This window comes from Heloderma suspectum, chromosome 6 (genome assembly GCF_057233095.1).
Source record: "Heloderma suspectum isolate Gila_16-S chromosome 6, 16-S_ref, whole genome shotgun sequence".
In the NCBI taxonomy this organism is placed as follows: domain Eukaryota; kingdom Metazoa; phylum Chordata; class Lepidosauria; order Squamata; family Helodermatidae; genus Heloderma; species Heloderma suspectum.
In genome coordinates, this window is record NC_139463.1 from 70,224,834 (window position 1) to 70,248,817 (window position 23,984).

At 46.4% G+C, this 23,984-nt stretch overlaps 1 protein-coding gene across 1 annotated transcript; it reads left to right on the forward strand.

Moving 5' to 3' along the window:
• The first annotated feature begins 2,136 nt into the window (after positions 1 to 2,136).
• On the forward strand, positions 2,137 to 21,320 carry DLX3 (distal-less homeobox 3). The gene is made up of 3 exons (XM_084808268.1): positions 2,137 to 2,726; positions 5,986 to 6,176; positions 18,069 to 21,320. The coding sequence occupies exons 1-3, from the start codon at positions 2,396 to 2,398 to the stop codon at positions 18,414 to 18,416; spliced, it is 870 nt and encodes a 289-aa protein (XP_084664394.1). The 5' UTR covers positions 2,137 to 2,395; the 3' UTR covers positions 18,417 to 21,320.
• Positions 21,321 to 23,984: the final 2,664 nt, after the last annotated feature.

Here is a 23,984-nt window from a genome sequence, read left to right on the forward strand (position 1 = left end):
GTTTCTGGACACCACACTGGGGTGTTGGTACGAGACCCAACATACAGCATTGCAGCACTATCCTTTGCCCATTTACTTGGAAGAAGTAATTCCCCTGTACTCAGCGGGGCTTACTCGCAATAAAATGTTGATAGGACTGCAGCCCTAATATACCTTGATAATGATATAGCAACTGGTCAGGAATTCTCAAGCAACTTCTCCTAACATTCTTGAACATATTTGCAGAAATTCAGATTTATATTCTAATGTGAATGTTCTTCAGTATGCCTAAATTATAGGATACTGTTGGATTTAGTTGTTTCAGAACAAATACGGTAGAAAAAGTCCAGACTTTGCCAACTGGATACTCAATGGTGTACACTTAAAATTTCTATTTAAAATATTTAAGATTTGGAATATATGCTGGAAGACTTAATTTTTTCCTCTTCCCTCCCCATTCCTTTTTCCTTGTGTGTTGTGTCTGCGTGTGTGTTTTAGACTGTAACCCTGCAGACAGAGACTGTCTTGTTTCACTGATGATACGTTAGCTACTCGAGGAGCCTTTTTTGGCTGTGGAGGAGGACAAAAATACTTTAAATAAATAAACAAATACTCCCTTTCATAAATAAATAAAAATCAAATGTGAACATTCTCAAAATTCAACATTCAGATGCCAAAACTTTTGCCAAATTTTGAATTTGTGTGAGATTTCATTGCATCTCTTTTCTACCTGGCCCAAAACACACAGAGACACAGGTAGTTTTGTATGACCACACACACATGCTCACACACCTCAGTCCCATGCATCTTAGGTGCACCTCCTGTCCTAGACATGTGGAAACACAGATCCTTTGCCTTATATTACACCAGTGTGGGGCAGTGGACAGAGAGACCTGGAAGATGTGAGTTCACATCCCATCTCAGCCATGAAATCCCTGGGTATGTTGTCTCTGGGCCTCAGTTTCTTATCTGTAAAATAGGAAGAATAAGTGATCTACCAGAGAATGTGGTTCTGAGAGTGGCCCAGATCCAGCCAAAATGTTAGCTGCGATGAAGCCCCATGGACGTCAATGGTTCAGTAGTAAAGCACCTGCTTGGCAGGTAGAAGGTCCCAGGTTCGATCCCTGGCATCTCCTGGTAGGACTAGGAAGGAATCCTGCCTCAAATGCAGGAGATCCACTGTCAGTCAATGTCGACAAAATTCCAGTCTAGGTGGACCAAGAGTTAGACACAGTAGAGGCGGTTTCTTTTGTTCCTAACTAAGTTAAGTCCAATTGCTTTCGGTGAGATTTAGTCACAACTCATTTTAGCAGGATTTTATGTGCTGGGAGGGGGCAATAAAGATTGATAAAACATTTTGCAAACGAGTAAGTGCTGTAAACAACGTTAAAGTATTTAGGGGAGTCCTAAAAAGCCGGGTAGCAACACTAAATTAAAAACAGAAAGCTAACAAACAAAAAACCGATGACCCCAGACCAGCAACCATCAGTGAAGGTCAACAGCAACCATCAGTGAAGAGCTTTTAAAAAATCACAATGCACTGCACAATGCAATATTACAGTATATGCATATCTATCTCAAAAGAGCATGGGTTTATAGCTTCCCTCTGTGTGTTCCCACCCGCCAGCTGGAACTGCACAGGGCTGTGCTTTGGGCAGGCCACAGGCCCAAAGCCACACGCCTTGCAACAAAGCCTGAACTGCACCTTAACACAGGTAAACAGAACTTGCCTCTTAACACACCTACGGCAGATCTCCCTCTTCCCCCTTTCCAGTTTATGCCCCCCCCCTCCATAAACCAGTTAATCCCTCTCCTAGTCGGGGTGTGTGTGTATTTGGGGGTGGGGGGGTGATCCAAAGACACCCCTGGTTTCTGGCATCAGCCGCGCCTCCAAGGTGTTACGTATCTGAAGAGTAGGAGTGGGCGCGTTTCTCTGTGGGTTTCGGGGGGGGGGGATTTATTTTCTCATCCGCTCTTTTTAAAAAGAAAAGTATGGAGAGATAGAAAGAAAGAGGCAGAGGGAGGGAGGGAGCGCGCGCGTGTGTGGGGGGGAAGAGGCTGTTTTGCCTGCAAGGCAATATTTCTGGAGCCAATCGGAATGCAGCATCCACCCTTCTCTGCTCCCTAATTAAAGGGCTTAAGCACGCTGGCTGGGTTGGATTTCTTGCACATTTTCCCTGGAGGAGGACGAGAAGCAGCAGCAGCAGCAGCTATTAGTGGAGCCATGAGCGTGTGAGCCTACTCAGGAGGAGGTGGAGGAGGAAGAGGAGAGCAGGAGGTGGGGACCGGTTCCGCGCCCCCCCGTCCGTCCCTCCCTCCTCCCCCCCGAAGCCCACCCTCCGGGCCACCCTCGCCAACTTCGCGCGGGCTCCCGCGGCCGAGCGGCGGACTGCGCCTCGGCGGGCCGCCTCTCACCATGAGCGGCTCCTTCGACAAGCTCAGCAGCATCTTGACGGACATCTCCAGCTCGCTCAGCTGCCACGCGGCCACCAAGGACTCGCCGACTCTCCCGGAGTCGTCCATCACGGACCTGGGCTACTACAGCGCCCCGCACAGCCAGCACGAGTATTACCCGGGCCAGCCTTACAGCCAGCCCATGAACCATTACGCCTACCACCACCCCCAGTTTAACCTCAACGGGATCGGGGCCGCTGGGGCGTTCTCCCCGAAATCCGATTACCCCTACAGCACCTCGTACCGGCAGTACGGATCCTACCGGGAGCAGCAGCTGCCCAGCCAAGGAACAGGTACGGGCGTAATGGGGGCGGGGGGGGGGTGAGAGAGAGGGAGACTGTTTGGCTTTCTTCGTCTTCTGGGGTTCAAGCTCCTCTTGGGGTGTCGAACCTCCCCCCCCCAATATATTTTGAGCTCTCGTGCGGCTGATCTTTGGCGATGCCTTCCCAGAAAGTGTGGCCGAATCGGGAAACTGGACGCGGTTCCAGCTTGGCTCTAACACCCCCGGCACCCACACTTTCTGGAGGACGGCTCGGACCAGGGACTTCTGGGATGGGGTTGGATCTGTGTCTTCAGTCCGCCCCCCCCCCGCCCGCCCGCACTCCCCTAGGGGGTCGCTGTTGTTCTATGTCGGTACAACTCCCAGCCATAAAGTTATCCTTCCGTGCCCATGGGCTGAACTGGGATTCTATTTCTGTGCCACCAGAAACACACGCACAGCCCACCACCCACAACACACACACACACACACGGAAATTGAGGGACAGTCTAAAAGCAGCGAAGGGGGGAAACCATCTACCACCCACTCTCTCTTTCCCCTTGCAAATTCAAGCCCTGTACCATAAAAGGGACACGGAGTTGCTTGGAGACTCTCTTGCGTGGATATCAAAGGCGGCGATGGAGGCTTTGGACAACTTTTGGCTCCTGGTTGAAAGGGGGACTCTCCCGATCAGCAGATTAAGGCTGCAGTCCTATGGCTGCTTACCTGGGAGTAAGCCCCATTGCACTCAGTGGGGCTTACTTCTGAGTAGACATGCCTAGGATTGCGCTGTAAGAGTCCCTTCGTGATGATGACCTTTGCTCAGTTCCAGGTTGATGGTCCCATGTACCCGGAGCCAGCCTGTTTCCCCTCGATCCATTTCTTCAGTGTACTTGGGATATAAAAGTCCAGGAGTTCCAAGATCTAATCCATGCACCATCTTCTTAAATACGATGAACTGGGCGATGAGTTTACGTTGCTGTTTGCCAAGTACGAATGGCATATGGGTTTGCTGTCGCACCAATGCCTTCTTTTGTTCAAGGAAGAAAAATCCAGTCTTTTTTCTTGGGACAAAACTTCTCAGCTGATTCTGTGACTGTTTTTTGCAGAGGGGGGAGAGGCAAAATGTATACCCCCCCTTCCCATCATTTTTTTTTAAATGCACAATTTTGTTCTGAGACTTTCACCAAAGTTTCTACATATTTATTTTTTCTGTGAATCGCCGTTTCTCTCCCACTCTTCCCCCCCCCCCCAACAGGCATGCAAATTTTGCTTTCCCCACTTCTGAAATCTTGAGACACCTGCAGTTCATGATCCGGGGTAGGGACTCTCAGTATGGTTTTGTCGATTAAAAAAAAAGGGGGGGGGGAGAAGTGGAATAAAACAGAAAGATTAAAAGGCAAAAAGGTATCAATGAGAAGCTGGCAAGTTTATTCAATCAAAAGCAAGGACGTCAATGACAACTGTTTGGGGGTGGGGTGGGGTGGGGAGGAACTCCACTGAACACAGCAGGATTTGCTTCTGAGTAATTGGGTTTAGGACTGAGGTGTAAAGGTGAGAAAAGTTTCAAAGAAAACTGAGCAGTACAAACAAAAATGTAGATTTTGTACATTGAGACTCCAGAGATGTTGGCTTGGCCGTTTGAGGCCTAGAATTCACGCCCGCACTCTCCACAAATATTTCAGGAAGGGAACATGGAGGCTGTGTGGTTCCGACTGTTCCCACAGAGCCGGACAATGCTTCCTGCCAAGGAGAGAGAGAGAGAGAGAAAAAAAATTACATCAGGAACCTAGTGGGACAGAGAAATAATGAAGACAGTTTAAAAAAAAAAAGGCAAGCTGAGTCAAAATGGAAGAACGGAGGAGTTGGATTTGTGAGCCAGGAGGTTTGAGATTGAGTAAAGCAAGCTACGCTGGACTCAGCAGCGTTCCCCAGTTAAAATGGGACTTGGTAATGTTCAAAGCATCAGGTAAAAAAATAGAACTGAATAGAGGAGGGGATCTGAAAATAGAAAATCGTATAATAATAAAAGAGAAAGAGAAAGCTGAGCCAAGCGAAGGAAAAACTGAAAAAGAAAAATATCAAGCTAGAAACTGATCAATCATGGAACGTTTGATTATTTTCTGATCTCTTTTTATTGGAATTCTACCTGCTCACTGTTGACCTCTGAGTAGGAAGCTACTGACTGCCTGAACTTCTTCTTTTTCAATGTTCTTGGGCAATTCCAAAATTGATTGTGTCACCTGCCAATAAAACAATTGTTGGATTGAACAACAATTTGAGGTACAAATTCAAGAGAAGTCAAGCCAATGCACACACAGACAACACTATGGCGGCAATCCCATACACACTTACCTGGGAGTAAGCTCCATTGGATTCAATGGGGCTTACTTTTGAGTAAATATGCAAAGGATTCTTGCACTGCATGTCACTTTCTCCCATGAAAAGTTCCAGATAAACCATTAATCCCAGATTTTACCCCCCCCCCAAAAAAAAACCTGGCACTAAACAATGGAGATTATAATGGAGTTAGCTGAGAAAGGGGGCCAGGGGGATGGGGGAAGAGGGGAGGTGATGGGTTGGAAGTACATGCCTGTGTGCAGCGCGTAATGCATGGATGGTACTGTATAAATGTTAACAAAAAGTAGCCATTGACAGGTCTACGAGGCCGGTTTTTGAGGTCTTGGGTCATCTGGACATGTTGGTGTGTTCCGTATTACTGGGAGCTATTGGGGTGCAGAAATTGCACAGCTGAGCAAAATAAAAAGAGATCACAACTAGAGATCACCATTATTTCGGAGTTATGGGATTGGATCCCACTTTAGTCATTCTTAAAGTATAGATCCATTGAAAGCAACGGGACTTCAGTTAGTCCTGACTAACTTAAGCCCCACTGATTTCAATAGACCTGCTCTAAGTAGGACTAAACCTGGATTCAACCCATTGTAAACTGCCATTCTTAAGGGCCTGATTCCTTTGTAGATCTAATGAAATGGACGGAGCCTGTTACTATCCCTTGTTCTCAATATTAGGGTTTCATTCATTCTCCTCTACAGCAAACGGGGACTGAGAATTTGGGCCTTCTTGCTGAAATGTAGTTTGGCCTTACAAATTGATGTGGAAGATCAAATTGCACAAAAGCAAGAGCCCAGGATCCCTCTCTGATTCCTTTTCTAGCATTGACCCAACAATTCACTCTAGTTCTTGACTCTAATATTGTCTCTCTCTCTCTCCCCCCCCCCCCCGGTTTATTCCTTCTGCCCACCTTCCTGCTTCCTATCCTGTCTTTCCAGTTTCGGTGAAAGAAGAACCTGAACCAGAGGTGCGGATGGTCAATGGAAAACCCAAAAAGATCCGAAAGCCGCGCACGATTTATTCCAGCTACCAGCTGGCTGCCTTGCAAAGGAGATTCCAGAAGGCACAGTACCTGGCGCTGCCAGAGAGGGCAGAGTTGGCTGCACAGCTCGGACTGACCCAGACTCAGGTAGGTCTCCAGAAACAAACCAGAAAGAGAGCACGCGGTTCTGTATAGCTTTCTGTTTTTGTTTAGGGAAATGTTGTGCACTCAGTGGGAGTGTGAGAGCAAGACCTACCTGAAACCCCGGCAAAATCTCAGGGAGCTGTTGCACTTAGAGGGCCTAGAAGATAGTTGAGAAAAAAACACCAGGACAGGGGAAACACAACGTTGTGTATACAGCCTAGACAACCAGAGAATAATAATTCCAGGTGCTTGAATGCTTGTGCTTGATCTTTAGATGAGCCTTTCTCTTTGATTTGATGGTTACCTTTGGGTTTCCAGGCTGGTTGTACTGAGATCAAGGAATACAAAGTAGATTCCTGCAGATAAACATCTGAGCAAATATGTTGAACTTCTATATGAAATTAACCCACCCACTCTTATTTTTCTACACCTCTCCCCACTCTTGTTATCACTATGTCTGTGTGATGTTTTTCCTCATTCACCAGCTTGGCCTCCTCACTTCCTCAGCTCCCTATCACTGCAACAACTCCTGTTCCCAGATGTGTGTGTGTGTGTGTGTGTGTGTACACGTGCGTGCGTGTGTTGGGGGGGGAGTTTACCGTCCACCAAATCAGTTTTTCACTTCTTTCTCTTGGTTGTTGCATGGATTGTTAGTGTTCCAAGATAGGCCTTTTCAGTCTCAGCAGTTGCAGTGTTTGTGTGCATTCTGTGACATCATTCACAGCAAGGGCTTAGGATGGAGGGAATCACTGTGAAGTGACAGTCGAGAAACATACGGCAATGTCTTTTATGAAAGCAATGGTTACCGGGGAAATGGAAAGCATGTTTTGTCACTGATATAGGGGATACTGTTAGAAACGTAGTGAGCAATCTGGGACAGAGCACAGATCTGAAGGTGCCAAATCTTTTTCCCTGCCCCCATCGCTCCGTTGCTGCCACTGGCCTACTCATATCTGGCTGAGGCCCAAAGATCCTGAATGGTATGCTGACTGCCGAGAGAGGTGGAGGAGAATTGCTGCAGGAAACCCGTGGGTGGGCATTGCAACTTATGTGTTTTGGCAGCTTCCTTCCCCACGCCCCTCTTCTGAAGCCAAGTGAGTTTAGGCTAAGAGAGATGGTGACCGGGAAGATGAAGTTGGCTGGGTGGCAGGGGAGTGGGGGGAACGGACACTCATTGTTAGTTTCTAGATGACCAAATGTGAGTGGTGGACCAACTGGTGATTGCAGGCCTAATCGAATCTATGGGCTGCTAGTTGCCAAACAACCGAAGGCATAATATTCTAAATACAGCTGTTTGTGTTCATCATTTGTACATTGTTTTAAAGGCACAGCAAGCCACAAACAGCCCTGTAAGGAGCTCGTTGCTATTCCCACTTCATAGGGTGTGTGTGTGTGTGTGAGAGAGAGAGAGCGAGAGCGCGCGTGCGCGCTAAAATTTAGAGCAGAGGTGGGCAACTTGAGGCCCTCTAGATGTTTTGGCCTACAACTCCCATCACCCCTATGCTGACTAGGGCTGATGGGAATTGTAGGCCTAAAAATCTGGAGGGCCACAAACTGCCCACCTCTGTTTTAGGAACAGCTAGGACAGCAAGATGCAAAATAGGGCAATGCGCCTCTGCCTTTTAATAGTTGTGCAGAAGAGGGGCGGTGGGGGGGGTGCATGATAAGCTGTACTTCCTGAAATCCCTTCCTCTATGCAATGGCTAAAAGGTGCAGGAGCCCTGTCCTCTTTTGCATTTGGCCACCCTGGAGAGAGCATCTCACCCGAGGCCACCCAAAGTGTGGCTAAGCTGAGACTGGGTCCACCAGAATTCCAGTTCATCAATCTATCCAGCAGAGTCTACAACTGAGGAGGCAAGCTTCCCCCAACAGCCAGCTATGCTGGTCTACTCTGTAGTAGACTCTCCTGGATAGAATGCTGACCTGGAATTCTGGGAGTTCTGGAGTAGACCAGTTGTGAAGATCTTATTATAGGCAACTGTTCTTAGATAATGAAGACCCAAAATAGAAATAGTGGAGGAATTATACGGCTGCATCCAGTTTGTCCATTTGAGCTATATTTCATCTTCTTACTGCTCCAGAGTAAGGCTGCAATCCTCTCTAGGACATCTGAGACATATATATTGGATCAGGCTGCACAGCTACAGATTTAACCTCACTTACCTGGGAGCCAGTCCCTCTGAACTCACTGGGACTGATTTCCAAGCAAACATGGGTAGGATCAGACTGTAAATATTCCTAATATTCTTGGATTTTTCTCATATGAGCTAAAATATGGGGGTTGTGTGCAGGGGGATAGATTGTAATGTTTAAAAAATGGTGCTGCCCATTTCCTTGGGCAAAAGTAGCTTCTTGTAGCGTTAAAGCTGGGGAGCGGGGGGAGAGACCTAATAGGAAAATGACTTTTAAAATAAACCATCTCAAGCAGATCAAAGCGCAACATTAACTATGGCTGTAATCCCATCTACGCTTCCCTGGGAATAAGCATCATTGAACTTATTGGGACTTGCTTCTGAGTAGACGTGTGTGTTAGGCTGCAAACCTAAACACACTTACTAGTGAGTCAGTCCCTCTCAACAAGTAAACACGTATAGGATTATATTGTACATTAAAATCTCAGCTAACCACCTGTCTACTGAATGCCAAACTAGACATGATATTGCCTGCAGATTTTTTTTTGAAAGTGTTATGTTGGGGTCCTGTTTCAGATCAAGACCATGACACTGGGGGAGATAAATTAACCCTTTCACTTGAAACATTTTTCAGTTAAAAACAATGTTTCCCCTCCTCTTTCTCCCATGGGGCAAAATAACACAGGCCTCATGACCGGTCAGTGGGGGTTGTGTTTTGTTTTTAGTGGGGGTGTGTGTGTGACCAATGATGGCATTTTAATCAGGAAGACAGTGCGGAGGAAAGGGTCCCCCCCCCCCAAATGCTATTGTCTCCGTCTGAATCCAGAGCAGGTCTCTCACAGCTGCTATAAAAACTTTTTAAAAAATGCAGCTGATTCTGTTCCCAGATGATCACAGCCAAGCCAACTCACAGATGAACTCTCAAATCCTATCAAGTTTGGCTATAACCCAAGCAAGATATATCTTCTTATGTTTCTGGGGAAAAAATTGGCAAGTTTCCTGAACAAAGGAAGGCTCTCCACCTGTCCTTCCTAGCTGAAACCCAAAGAGAGCACAGCCTCTCCGAGGTTGGGAAGCAGGAGATGAAGCCAGCCTTCAGGTATGACAGGAAGCCAACTCTTATCATCTAAAGTATGGGTGAGCAGACTTCAGGCTTGTTGGAACTACTTTGTTTTATTACTAGAACCCCAAGATCTGTGAACCAGAGCCTGGTGAAAAAGACCTACCCACAGAATTAAAGGACCAGGAGGCCTCTGAGCATGTTCTGAACTAGGAATGTGAGTTTAGAGCCCGAACTGAGATCATGACCCTTTCACACAAAAGGTCCATGCCTGATGACCCCAAGCTTTCTTCATTTTGGAAGTTTAATTTGGGGGAGAGGGCAGACGAAAGGCCATTTGTTGTTGCTAAACCGTTGGTAGTCAGAAACTCTTGCCATTTTACTGCAAATCACCCAAATAACTTTTAGTAGTTCCCAATCTACTTTCTGCCTACGTCTGATCTAAAGGACTTTTGATGTCCCTTCTCAGCCCTTCTTGATGTCTTCTTGTGTGGTTCTTAGAAAGTCTGAGTGAGTACGGTAAGGAGAGCTGACAAGGTTACTCTGGCGGTGGACTAAGTAGCTTTTGGGTTCCTTCCGATACAACAAAGCAGTTTATATCAAAGAGAGGAATAATAGACAAGGCACGATCATCAGGTCATGCTTAACAACTCTGGGAGAGACAAAACTGAGGCTGGGGGCGGGGGGGGGGGAGCAGATGGAAATGCAGGTTTGACAGATGTCAATGTTTAACTGGGCTGTTCTGATTCACTGTTGGATTTCCTGGGATAAAACTTGACCAAATGGTCTTCGTTTGAGACAAAGTTCATTAGGGCCTGTTTTCCTTCCGGGGCTTAGCCTTAAGACTTATGAAGTCAGAAGGACGTGACTGCCTTTGAGCATGCGCAGAGTGCCTTCCTTTTACCACTAGTAATTTTCAACAGACTGCTCTCAAATATCTGGAGTTAGGAGGCAGCGTTTTCATGCCAGAGATTCAGCTTTGAATTCTGCCACTTTTCTCCCTGCCCCCCCCACTCCTGAAATGAAGTAGTCCATAAATCGGAAACGAGTACAGCAAGATTTAGTTGCATCAGCACTCCTCCAAAGTTGGAAGATGCTTGAAACTTAATTCTCTAACTTTTTCCCATCCCAAACACTCAAGCTTGGAAGTAAGTCTCATTGACTTATTCCAATGAAACTTAACAGCATGACCCTATACATGTTTACCCAGAAGGAATGCTCACTCAGTTGGATCCACACTTAGGGTACAATCCTATGCATGTTTAGACAGAGAAAAGGCCTACAACTCCCAGCATTCCCCAGCCAGGCTGGCTGGGGAATGCTGGGAGTTGTAGGCCTTTTCTCTGTCTAAACATGCATAGGATTGTGCCCTTAGTCATGTTATGGTAGACCCTTTGAAGACAATGGGACTTAAGTCATGATAAACATAAGTCCCATTGATTTCAGTAGGTCTACTCTAAGCATGACCAAGTCTGGATCTATCCCACTGTGTTCAATGGGCCTTACTCCTAACTGAGTATAGGTCTACAAACTGATTCTCAAGTAAAGTGTCAGGAGAGAAGCTCGAATGGCCCTTTTATTGTTTCATTTAAGAAGGATTCTCCGTTCTTTTAAATCAGGAGCGTAGCTCTCCAGATGTTGTTGGACTCTAACTCCCATTAGTCCCAATTGTCAGGGATGATGGGAGTGATAGCCCAACAACATCTGGAGGGCCAAAGAAAGCCCAGCCCTGTTTTAAATACAGTGTAATAGAGTACATACTGGCAAAATTCAGGACTGTCCACAGATGGTTCATTTCCTTGTCCAGCTCTTTACTGAGTGAGAAGGGATCTCGCAAACCCCTCTCATACATGGAGGGAAATTCTGTCAAGTTCTCTCTTCCATGGAAGATTCAGCCCCAGAAGCGATTTGACCCAATTACTTCTGCTGTAATCTGGGGAGGCAGAAGCTGGAGGATGTAATAGCTGTAAGGCAACTTCCGCTGTTTACACCACACTCTGGTTGGAAGGCCATAGTATCTAGGCGGGGGAAACAAAGGGATGTGAAGATCTGACTTCTTTCTCTCTAGTGCAACCACAGAGTTGGGTTTCTTTCATCTCCCTCACCAAACAGGGCTCAGCCCTGGAATAGTTTTTCCTTTTCTCCGCCTGTTCTAGAATGAATACAGTCAGTATAAAGACTCCTGGGCACGTGCAGAGTGGTTTCCTGTCACCGCTGAGTGACCATGCTGCTTTCCCATTACAGACATCTAGGATTAAAGAGACCAGGCAGGTTGGAGATGCGGCACTCCTTTAAAATCAAGATGAAAAGAAGATGTGGATTTTTCTTTTAAACAACATTTGTGGGAACTAAAATCTTGGAGCTCTTTATTAAAATAATAGGGTGGTCATGTTAAGTACTACCAACCATATTCAATACAGTGCACTTAAAAAAAAAAAAGTTGACCAGTATCTGTAACTGGAAATATGGTCAAAATGATGGATTTGGGATATAAATGCTGAATTCTTTCGAGTCGGCTCTGGCTGGCTGGCAGACTTCGCTTCCTGTGTTTCAAGTGTGGTTCTGGTGCCTCCCATGCTCACGGAGGCTGATTGTTGTCTTCTCGTCACATGTACCTTCCCTCTTAAGCAGGTCAGTGAGGGAGGGTTAAAGAAGCTAGGATGGAATGCGAAGCTGGCCAAAGGCACTGACGACAACAAGGCTTCTTAATTGCCTTGATCTAAATAAGGCAATGGTCTGGCATGCTTCTGGGTTCGGAGAGGCCAAGGGCAGTGGTCACCTGAGAGCAACCTGCAGAATGCTCTCGGGGTGGGTGGATGAGTTTGAGCTCACGTTGCCACTGACAGCCCCATGATGGTCAGGAAGGAATTTTCCCTAGGGTCAGATTGGCTAGTGACCATGGCGTGTTGTTTGCAGGGTAGTACTTGGATCACTTGCCTGAGTCATCCGAAACATCTTCTCTGTTTTTTGCCATATAGGATGGGTTTTGCTCACATTGGCCATGTGCTAGTCAAGGCAGCAATTTCCTGCAAGGTCAGATTGGCTTGTGACCAGGGGAAATGTTTGCCTTCTCCGGGAGTGTAGAACTTGGCTTGCTTGCCTTAGTCAACTGGAGCAATTCTGCTTGGCATGTATACGCTGTTTGCCCAATACACACTTGGGGGTGAGCCTGGGGACCTGTGGATAGATGTTCCAACATGGTATAATAAAATTCACATCATCACTTAGACTAGGGGTTGGCAGCATTCCTGACCTTTGGCCATTCTGGAAAGTGCTTATGGGAGTTGAAGTCCAAAACTTCTGGAGATCTACCTTCTACCCACACCTGACTTAGACCAGCCTTCCCCAACCTCATGCCCTCCAGATGTTGTTGGACTACAATTCCCACAATCCCTGACCATTGGCCATGCTGGCTGGGGCTGATGGGAGTTGAAGTCCAGAACATCTAGAGGCACCAGGTTGGGGAAAGCTGATTTAAACCCAGAGAACAAAATGGTATATAGTCCATCCAATTGAAACTCTGTAGTTGAAAGGCCAAATGTTGTTATTTTTCTCTAGATGTCATAAGGATTTATGAGTTGGGAATTTCTGGGTTACTTCCAAGGCAGAGAGGTGTTTTTTTCACAAAGGTGTGATGGGATGGGAACTCTTGAGAGTCTGATCATTTTAGGAAGCTTTTCCGAGCGGTGATGCTCCAAAATAAAAGAATGTGGCTTAAAATAGTTCAGCCTTCTCCAATCGGGTGCCCTCTACATGTATTGGATAACAGCTGCCATCAATCCCAGCCAATGGCCATGCTGGCTGGGCATGATGGGAGCTGTTATGCGATGCATCTGGTTGAGGCAGGCTGAAATAGACTAACATACCATAGGAGTCTCTTCTGTTCTATAAAAAACCAAGGAGATCTCAAAAGCTTTCACGTTCTTTGTGATCTCTGAGTTGGCCTAATAAAGGTGTTCATCTGTTCTAAACTCTGTTCAGCTGGAACTCTTCCAAAGGCAGATATAACCCCCCCCCCCCCCCGCACCAGAAACAAACACCCATGACTGGCTTTTTCCTTGGACATGAAGGGAAGCCATCTTGATGGATTTCAGAAATAACTCCAGAAATGGAGTTGATTAGTTTGTCCTGGTCATTTTCTTTCTACTTCTACTTTTACTTTTGTGTCTCCTTTCTGGGGTTACTCACACACACACACACACACACACACACACACTGATTTAGCATAATTCCTCCCCTTTCCAGCCTTCTTCCTTGTCAGTGTTGGCTCTCTTAAGGGTGCCATCCTATGCATGTTTAGACGGAAAGAAGTCCCGCATGTCCTGGCATTCCTCAGCCAGTCATCCCTAAATTGGAATACTGTTTGGGGTATGAGCCACAGTAGTTCCCTTGTGCAGGTCTCATTCATGCCAATGGGATTTGCCAGGAGAATTTCCTGCTGGGTTGTTTCCTTTGGTCTTGATCTGAAAGAAATAGGCCTTTTCAAAGGCACGTGCTCATTTATTAGTGCAGGGCTGCGCTGTGTGTGTGTGTGTGTTCTCACAGAAACACACCCTAAAATCAACAAAGAGTCTTGTTGTCCCTTAAAGGCTAGCACATTTATTCTGGTATAAGCTTTCATGGTCTATAGCCCACTTCATCAGATGCATGGACGCTTACAGAGACGTTCAGGTTTATATGCAGTACATATGGTGGCACAGTACACTAACTAACTCCCCTTTCCATTCTAATGCAAGCTGTCTTCGTAAGCCAACTTTGGGGAGTCTGTTCAATTGTTTGTAACCCGCAATCCATCATTTCTCTATCGAATGAATTGACAGGTGCCAAATACTTCAGGCTGCCATTTAGCAGTCCGGGAAATGGCTTTGCTCGTAGCACCAAGCGCCCAGTTTCACAGCACCAGTCACTAGCTGGGGAGAGGTTCTTTCCCCCCACCCCCCCGGTACATGGCTGTTTCCCAATTATACACAAAGGATTCCAAACGACTCCTAACCCTTCCTCCTTCCTTGTTTTGACTGCAAGGAGTTTCTCCCTCTCCCATCTTTGTTCCCTTGTTCTTCCTTCCCTCCCTCCCACCTACCACCCACTTTCTTCCATCCTTCCTGGGCTCTTTCTCCGCAGTGGGGTGCGGAAAGTGTCACAGCCCTCCCCAAGCGCTATTGGGAAGATTGCTACTCAGCCAGGCCGCCCGCCCGCCCAGCCCTGCCCTAAGTTTCATCATCACAGCCCAGGCAGGCTTGTAAAATGCTCTGAGCAAACATGTTTTTTTGTGGGATATCCATGGGAGGGATAGCTAATATCCATGGGAGGGATAGCTAATACTTTGGAAGACAGAAACAAAATTCAAAGTGATCTGGATAGACTGGAGTGCTGGGCAGAAAACAACAGAATGGCATTTAATAGGGACAAATGCCAAGTTCTGCACCTAGGAAAAAGAAACCAAATGCACAGTTACAAGATGGGGGATACGTGGCTCAACCACACTACGAGCGAGAAGGATCTTGGAATTGTCGTCGATCACAAGCTGAATATGAGCCAACAATGTGATGTGGCTGCAAAAAAGGCAAATGCTATTTTGGGCTGCATTCATAGAAGCATCGCTTCCAAATCCCGGGAAGTACTAGTTCCCCTCTACTCAGCACTGGTTAGGCCTCATCTGGAGTACTGTGTCCAGTTCTGGGCACCACACTTTAAGAAGGATGCAGACAAGCTGGAGAGGGTTCAAAGGAGGGCAACAAAGATGATCAGGGGACTGGAAACAAAGCCCTATGAAGAGAGACTGAAAGAACTGGGCATGTTTAGCCTTGAGAAGAGAAGACTGAGGGGAGATAGGATAGCGCTCTTCCAGTACTTGAAAGGTTGTCACAGAGAAGAAGGCCAGGATCTCTTCTTGATCATCCCAGAGTGCAGGACACGGAATAATGGGCTCAAGTTACAGGAAGCCAGATTCCGACTGAACATCAGGAAAAACTTCCTGAGTGTCAGAGCAATACGGCAATGGAACCAATTACCTGGGGAGGTGGTGGGCTCTCCCACACTGGAGGCCTTCAAGACGAGGCTGGACAGCCATTTGTCAGGGATGCTCTGACTTGGATTCCTGCATTGAGCAGGGGGTTGGACTCGATGGCCTTGTAGGCCCCTTCCAACCCTACTATTCTATGATTCTATGATTCTATGTCACCCAGACTTTGTGAAACAGAGACCCATGATGCCTTGCTTCGTCTGACAAATAGGCCAGCCGGACGACCTACAGGAACAGGGGTGGGGAAGGTGTGGCCCGCCACAGGCTGTCAGGGGACGGCAATCCCATCAGCTTTGGCCAGCATAGCCAGTGGGGAAGGATGATAGGAGCTGCAGTCCAGTGACATCTGGAGGACTGCGCATTCCGTATCCCTGATTCTGAACGCTGGTGAACGTTGCACTTCTTCTCAAATGCGGAAGGGGAGGAAAATGTATTTATCGTGTTGTTTTTACCCTACCCTCCTCTGAGGTGTTTGTAGTATAGCACATAGTTTCTCACTCCAATGTTGTCCTTGCAACAACCCTGCGAGGTAGGAAAGGCTGAGAGAGAGTGGCTGGCCAATGGACATAAGGACACACAGCAAGTTTCAGGACTGAGTAAAGATTTGATCTCAGGCCTCCCTGCTCCTAGTCTGACATTCTGTCCCAGCCTTTCGCTGCTCTCCAGATGTTTGACCTTTGACTCCCATTACCTCCAGCAAGCCTAACCAGTGGTCAGGAATACTGGGAGTTGTAGTTCAAGGCATATGGAAGGAGCCAGGTTGTTCTATTCGCTACACCACACTGAAAGCAGAGGAGGCCTTCTGCGAGGCTTTTGAGGCCAGGACAGCCATCTTTTCTCCTGGCAGGTTCCTGCGGCTTTAATGGCTGCATGACAGGGGTGAAAAATGCAAACAGGTGCAGCTCTCCACTTCAGTTTATGGGTTGGATCCAGTTTTAGTTCAGTTTTAGTTTTAGTCAGTTTTAGTCATTCAGTTTATGGGTTGGATCCAGCCCAGTATATTTATTCTCACTGATTCCAATGGGTTTGCTCTAAGTCTGGATCCAACCCATTATCTCTGCTGTCTTACGAAGGACTTAATGCACAGAGGGAGCAATCTCCTACATAGTTCCCCTTAAAGAGGGGGAGATAATTCTAGTTCACCTGAACAGTGTGCTGACCTGAACATTATGACAGCTGTAGTCACCTTTGCCATGGTGCTTCCTGCCCAAGGATGACTTCCTCTTTGAGACGATTTTCAATTCTAAAAGGGGTGGTGGGGAGAGGGGTATATGCACTCAGATCTGGAAACCCTTACCCTCTAACCCCAGATATGTGGGGTTACTCAAAGCAGGAACTCTCCACATCCTCAGAGGCACAGATACCTTATTTCTCCACAACTTCCCGGGCTGTGATCAGGTCCTGCAAATAGATCGCAAGGTAGAAACCCGTTTCAGTTCATTGATTTTATTTCTATATCGCCCAACGGCCAAAGCTCTCTGGGCAGTTCACAAAATTACAGTAAAAAAATACAGTCCGTAAGAAAAGTGTAATATCAAAACTTTAACATACAAAATTTAAAAACCATTTAAAACAGATAAAAACCCAGTTACAATAAGATACCGGGATCTGATAAAATGGATGTGTCCATTCTAGAACATCATCTAGAACTATTAGCCTTCCCAAACTGGTGCCCTCCAGATGTGATAGACTACATCTCCCAACATGCCCCAGCCAGCAGCAGTGGGCTGCCCATTATATTGGGTTTTCTGGGTTTGCAGGGTGTGGGCCTCTTAGAAGCATTGGTAGGTTCTAGGCCTACTAGCAAGTTCTAGAATGATCCAGCAGGCCATGTGACACATTAAGCACACCCACTAGAGGCTTCCCAATCCCCATCCTTTTGGACAACAGCTCTTCGTGCTACCCCAAAAGCTCCCCCCCCCAATTCAAGGATGCTTCCATGGCCAGTTTCCAGAGCTGCAGTCAAGACAAGAAGAGGGAAGCCAACCCCGTGTGTGTGCATGGAAAAGGCTTTTTGGATTGGAGCCCTTATATTTAGTGGGTCGGATCCAGATATAGTCATATTTAGGGTAAGCACATTGAAATCAGTGGGACCTAAGTGAGTGAGGATGAACTTAAATCCCATTGATTTCAATGGGTCTACTCTAAATATGACTAAACCTGGAGCCAGCCCATAATATATTTCAGATGACACCACACTGTCTTGGCTGCAGTGGGACTCTTCTTTGGGAACGCTAAGGAGCTGGGTGAAGGAGTCTGGAAGAAATGACCATTCAAGAGAGGAAACGGCCTTATAGCAAATCAGATCGCTGGTCCATCTAGCCCAGTATTGTCTACACTGACTGGCAGCAGCTGTGCAGGGTTTCAGAAAGTATCATTCCCAGCCCTGCCTGCAGATGCCAGGGATTGAACCTGGGGCCTTCTGAATGCAAAGCAGGAACTCTACCACTGAGCTACGGCCCTTCCCCTGAAATGGAGTAGTAACTATTCTCTCTATGCTGATGGGGAAAAGGTACGATCCCATGGCAGAGGTGTCCTCCTTGGTGGGAAAAGGCATGGGTCAGTCAACCTTACTTCTACCTCGTGCTGTTCTCAGTGCCAAAATCTAGACACCCCAGATTCCATACAATCCTACAAAACCAAAATTTTCACCCGCACTTATTTGTTCTCTCTTTCTTCAGGTGAAAATCTGGTTCCAGAACCGAAGGTCCAAGTTTAAGAAGTTGTACAAAAACGGAGAAGTCCCCTTGGAACACAGCCCCAATAACAGTGACTCCATGGCTTGTAATTCTCCACCATCTCCCACCCTCTGGGACAGTAACACCCACAACAACCCAGCGGCCAGGAGCCAGCTCCCCCAGCCACTCTCCTACAACTCTCCACCCAGCTACCTGGAGGACCACAATTCTTGGTACCATCATCAGAACCTGAGTGGGCCTCACATACAACAGCAAGGACCTCCGCCCACTTCTGGCTCGATGCATCACCCATCTCCGGGGCCTCCTCCCAATCCCGGAGCGGTGTATTAACCTCCTTTGCCTGCTTGATGAAACCAGTGGAGCAGGAAAAAAGGAATGAGGGAGACAGAGAGGGAGAAACAGACAGACAGCAACAAGTCAAAACTCTTTGATGTGTTTCATAGGACGTGTACACATTCCACCCCATCTCAGGAACAACTGAACTGCAACAGGGTAAAGACATTTTTTGACAGATCATCTAAAGACAGGAGAAAGGGGAAGGGAAAAGGTGGGTGGGTGGGAGGGAGGGAGGGAGGGAGGGAACAAGTTTGTGGTCCATGTTGTATCTCAATCGGTTTCTCCCAGAACTACATGACCAACCCCAACGTCCTGCACGGTTTATCTGTGGGCAGTTTCTTCCCCATCACCACCATCAGCTTTTCTTGGGAGGCTCTCTGCTTCTTTGGAGAAGAGCCAACAGTTACACAGTGCAACTCCAGGTTTCCAGGAAGAAATTATACAACTGGTTTTCTTTATCCATCTCTTCTGTCCTCTTCGTTTTGTTTAACTTCCCTGAGTAAAGTGGTTTAGAGAGGTATCACCTTGGAGGCCTGTGCGAGATTTGGCAGGACTACAGACACTAATAAGTGTCACCCGTGGCAGGAATAGGATCGGTGCCATTGCTCAACCTTCCAGTTAGGGAATGGGGAAGAATCTAAGAAATGCGCCTCTCTCGATTCTTGCACGCCCCTTAGAAATAATACCCAGTTGAAACAGCAAAGAGTCTTGTGGCACCTTAAAGATTGCCCTGGCTTTTGCCATAGCATATTTGTCAATCTAGTGCCTCCAGATATTTTAGACTACAACTTCCATATGATCCAGCCAGCATGGCTAATGCTCAGTGATTATGGAAGGTGTCGTTCAAAACATCTGGTGTCTTCAGGTTGCTTAACCCTGGCCTAAGCTTTTGTAGGCTATGGCCTTCCCAAACCTGGTGCCCTCCAGATGTGTTGGGCGACAACTCCCATCATCCCTGACCAGCATGGCTTGTCATCCAAAGCCAGGGAAGTCTGGCTTATGCCATAATAAATGGGTTAGTCTTTATGGTTCCGTAAGACTCTTTTGTCATTTTTGCTGGCAATAGACTAACCTGGCTACCCCTTTGGAAAGGGCTGTGGCTCAGTGGTACAGTACCTGTTTTGCATGCAGAATGTCCCAGGTTCGATCCCCGGCTTTTCCAGGTAGGGCAAGGAAAGAATCCTGCTCTGAAACCCTTGAGAGCCACTGCTGCCAGTCAGTGTCGACAATACTGGGCTAGATGGACCAACGGTCTGACTCACTATAAGGCAGCTTCCTAAAATATCTAGTTAGACATTAAAAGAATGGGTTAAGAAACGATGGAGGCAGGTAGACATTATCACCAGCTTTTAAAACACATAAACCAACAGACCTATATTTTGTAATCAATCCAGGATGAAAGTCAGTTCTTAGTACTGTAGATGTTATGGAAAACTGCACAGTAATGTGATGTTAACATAGTGCTATTAAAGAACTCGGGGTTGCATAGAACAGGGAAAAGGTCATAGGATCAGGAAAAGTACCGATTCTGATCTCCATGGTGGCTTTTTCAGGTTTACTCTAGAAGTCCTCCAGGGCATATATACAAGATTAGGAGAGTCAAACTGGAGTACTTAGACCTGGTCCTTCAGCTGGTGATAATCTGAGGATGAAAAGAATAAAATAAAAGTTCTGATACCCAGGTAACACCAGTCCAAGTTTAATAAGGACAAAGATTTGGTTTGGGGGGCCAGATACTCAGATAGTGTAAACTGTGAGATGAGAGAAGAGTTCTAGTACTAGGAGGTGGGAATGAAAGGTTCTGATCTCTTTTGCAACACTGACAATTTAAAGTAGCTCTCTTTAAAACAACAACAACAGCAACAACCCAGAGTTACTCAAGAATTATGCTACAAGTATGTTCAGTTTACACAGGATTTGGAGGGGAAAGATTTGGTTCCTTGGTTTATGCCAGCTGGAGTTGGGGAGTGGAGAGTTCAGGGGGAGGAAGAAGTGGGGGAGAACCTTATGTTGGTTTTATCATAGGCTACTCAAGGTTTACATCAGATTAGGACTGATGCAAATCCTATACTCGGTTTCTAGGCAGTCAGCCCCATTGAACTGAATGGGGACTGGCTTTTGTGTTAGCATGTATTGGATAATGCTGTAAGAGGCCAGATTTTACTCAAGCGAGATACAGAAACAAAATGCCAGTATGGAAAGAGAAGAAAAATCCTAAATATTTACTGTCAAAATCTGTGCCTGCTCCAGCTACAAATAAGAGATGCTTTAGGTTGGCATCAGAATTACCCTGCGAATCAAAATTTCTGGACTGCATCTGATGCCAATTTACACCGCTTGAGAATTTGACCTTCATTTAGGGTTTTTGAGGGGACGGATAGAGGAGAAACATTTATTTAAAAATTTAGGGAAATATTTAAAATACTTCAGGCATAATTTAAGTTATTAATTTTTTTTTTAAGTAAGTGAAAGTTGTCTGAGTGTTGCTCTACGTATGTCATTTTAAGCTATTGTCAGAGAGGAAAGCTTATTTTTTAAAGAAAAAAAGCAAGAACAAATCCACCTTGGGTATTTTTTTAAATAAACAAAGCTGTGTGTGGTTTAAAAATAAAAAAGCTGCGATTTTAATAAGCATTTTCTTATGTTGTACAGCATCAAGGTTGCTATTTATGTTGCCTTGTATAATAAATAAGGAGAGAAGGGTGAGGGGGATGTACATATGGCTGATTTGTATAAAGCTTATTTTAAATTTTTAAAAAGGGGGGTTTTCTTCTTTTTTATCATGGCTTAGAAAAAAAGAGAGCATCTCACTCAGATGAGAATTTTGCTCGAGCTCCTTTCTGCTTTGGTAGTGAACAGAAACTTTATGTATAATGTTAATAAAATATTTTTAACTCTACAGAATGAGGCTTTATTTTCTTTCAAATTGCTGCAATTGGAACCGTGTGGATTTTGCAAATCTGGATCTGCAAACATTTTTATTGACATCTGGTAACTCTCATGCAATGCTGACTCTTTCCCTAGATGTCTCCATTTCTCATTCTGTGCACACACTTACCCTGGATTAAGCGACATAAGTGTCACAAGAGATGTGAGAATCGCAAGAATCAATTTCAAATGTACCATTCTCAACCTTAACGACACAACTTGGGGTTGATTCTCACCACTGGTATGCAGATGGTGGCACTTGTCTGGCATGAGAGGCGGTGGTCATGTGATTACTCTGGCATACGTAGGACCCACACGTTTGTCTATATTGTGGTTTGATCTGTGTTGTGTCCAACTCAGTCCAGGCTCTATTCATGGAAGTTCTCAGGGTGAACTCGGATAACAATGCAGACTTAGATGGTCCACCTAGATGATAAAGATGATGGGCCAGGGAGTCGTATTTTCTTTCTTTCCTTTTGTTATTACAGTTCTGGCCACCATGAGCAAGATGGCCAGACTACTCTGGGACAATTCTCTTATCCCAGGATAGCTTGGGTCATTTGCATCATCGTGCCAAGTGCTGTTGTTGTTTTTACTGCGTGTCAGATACACAGATGCATGGCAGAGTCTGTAATAGAACACATGGCCACATGGCAATCTGATTTGCCAGCATTGCAGGGCTGATGTCAAGGGTAGGCATGAGTGCCCACACCCCAGCAGGGGCCCACTGACAAGAGCCCCCTGGACTCACACCTCCTCCTCACCGTTGCAGCCTGCACGTTCACCTGCCTCTCGCTCTGGCTGAGACAACAGTGGTGGTGGTGAGGAGAAGCAGTAGATGCTGTTGGCACTCAAGCAAGCAAAGGGTTGCAGTGAGGAGGAAGGGGAGGAGGAGCAAGAGCTGATGAAGACATACGATCCATTCGAGTAGTGTGAGAAATGCCAGCCGTAGCCTCTCACCCCCTGCCCCAATGTGCAGAGATACATCAGCAATGGCAAAGGGAAGGGAATGGGGTATACCTTGGATACCCTGCGCAGAAGTTCAGGTGTCTAATTGAACAAAGACGTCCACAGGAATTAACCACCATTTTGAAATTCAGCCCATTTTGCGAAGCCAGCCATGTGCAAGAAGGATCGTAGAAATGGGTCCTCAGCTATTTATTGCATTTATATCCCGCCTTTTTTCCTCTTGCGAGGAACCAAGGCGGTGTACATAATCCTTTTCCTCCTCCTCTCCATTTTATCCTCACAACAACAACAACAACAACAGCCCTGTGAGGTAGGTTGGGCTGAGAGTCTGTGACTGGCCCAAAGTCACCCAGTGAGCTTCCATGGCTGAGTGGGGACTAGAACCCAGTTCTCCCAGCTCCCAGTCCAGCACTCTCGCCACTACACCACACTGGCTCATCACAATTTTCCTTTTGACATACATTTAGGAATGTGACCTGAATAGGCAGAAGACTACCAGGCTGGGTTTGATGGAGGTGTGGGTTTCCTGAGCAGAGGGAGGAAACTGGCTGTATTTATTTATTTTATTTATTTGTGATATTTATATACCACTAAATATAATAAAATCCCTAAGCGGTTACCTTACCACCTTTGGATTTTTTCCCCCCAAGCTGGCAAGTATGCAGCAGAAATAGAATTTTAATGACACTTCCTGTAGCATCCTGTACTTGCCTACTTGTCTTTGGGGATAAGGTGGGGTATAAATGTTAAAACACGAATAAAATAGCATCAGATGTTGTTCACACTCTGGCAGGCAGGGGCCGAGATTGCCTTTTGGAGCTAGGTGGGAGAGCATTTGAGTGCAAACACAACCCCACCTACATGGACATAGCAGGAATGGTTTATGATGAGTATGTGAGAGTTTTAAGAACAGAGAAGCCTAGAATCGTTCCACACAGCCCAAATGCTGGAAGCGACCTCAAAATGGGAAAGGGACAACCTAGGACAGATTGAGGAAGGGATAGGATATCAGATCTTCCATGAAAGAGAACACGGGGGAAGTGGAAAATGATGAGAACCTAGCCTTAGGGTAGAATAGCCACAAACAAGTCAAGACTGAGAGAGCTCTCTGATGGTCCCCATCAGAAATGTATGGCCCGTAAACATGGAGGCCAGGTCTAGCACCATTGTAAGGCATCCTTGGGCAGCTGCCAGGGCCCGAATACTCCAACAGGACCCACCACAGATACCCGCTGTGTTCCCTTGTTCAACAACAACAGACAAACAAAGATAAAGGCTTGGATCCAGCTTTCTTCTGGATCAACTGCACTAGTGGAAGTGGTCTTTCCTGCCCCCAGCTTCCCACGGCAGCCCCCTGAAAATGCTACACAGAAAGTCAGGAGACCCTGCTGAATGGGGTGAGCTGTGCTGTGGGGGCAGAGGGGGATCCCCCAAAATTAGGCAGATCTGCTCAGATCCGCGCATGGAAGGTCCCTTCCTCTTCTGGAAGGCAGATCCTGGATCCAACCCACAATCTGTTATTAAGTATACAACTCCTCCCAGCAGTATACAGCTCCCACCACCCGCATGCCACACACAATGCCCCAGACGTTGACTCTGTTTGCTTTAAAAAGGACCCAGGACAGGTGTCCATGGTGGGCCCTGCTCTGGAGATGAGGAGGAAGC

Excerpts from the sequence above, each read along its gene's own strand:
- DLX3 (XM_084808268.1), top strand. The coding sequence starts at position 2,396 with ATGAGCGGCTCCTTCGACAAGCTCAGCAGCATCTTGACGGACATCTCC. Across the intron at positions 2,727-5,985 it reads GCTGCCCAGCCAAGGAACAG|TTTCGGTGAAAGAAGAACCT; the intron begins GTACGGGCGTAA and ends CTGTCTTTCCAG. Across the intron at positions 6,177-18,068 it reads TCGGACTGACCCAGACTCAG|GTGAAAATCTGGTTCCAGAA; the intron begins GTAGGTCTCCAG and ends CTCTTTCTTCAG.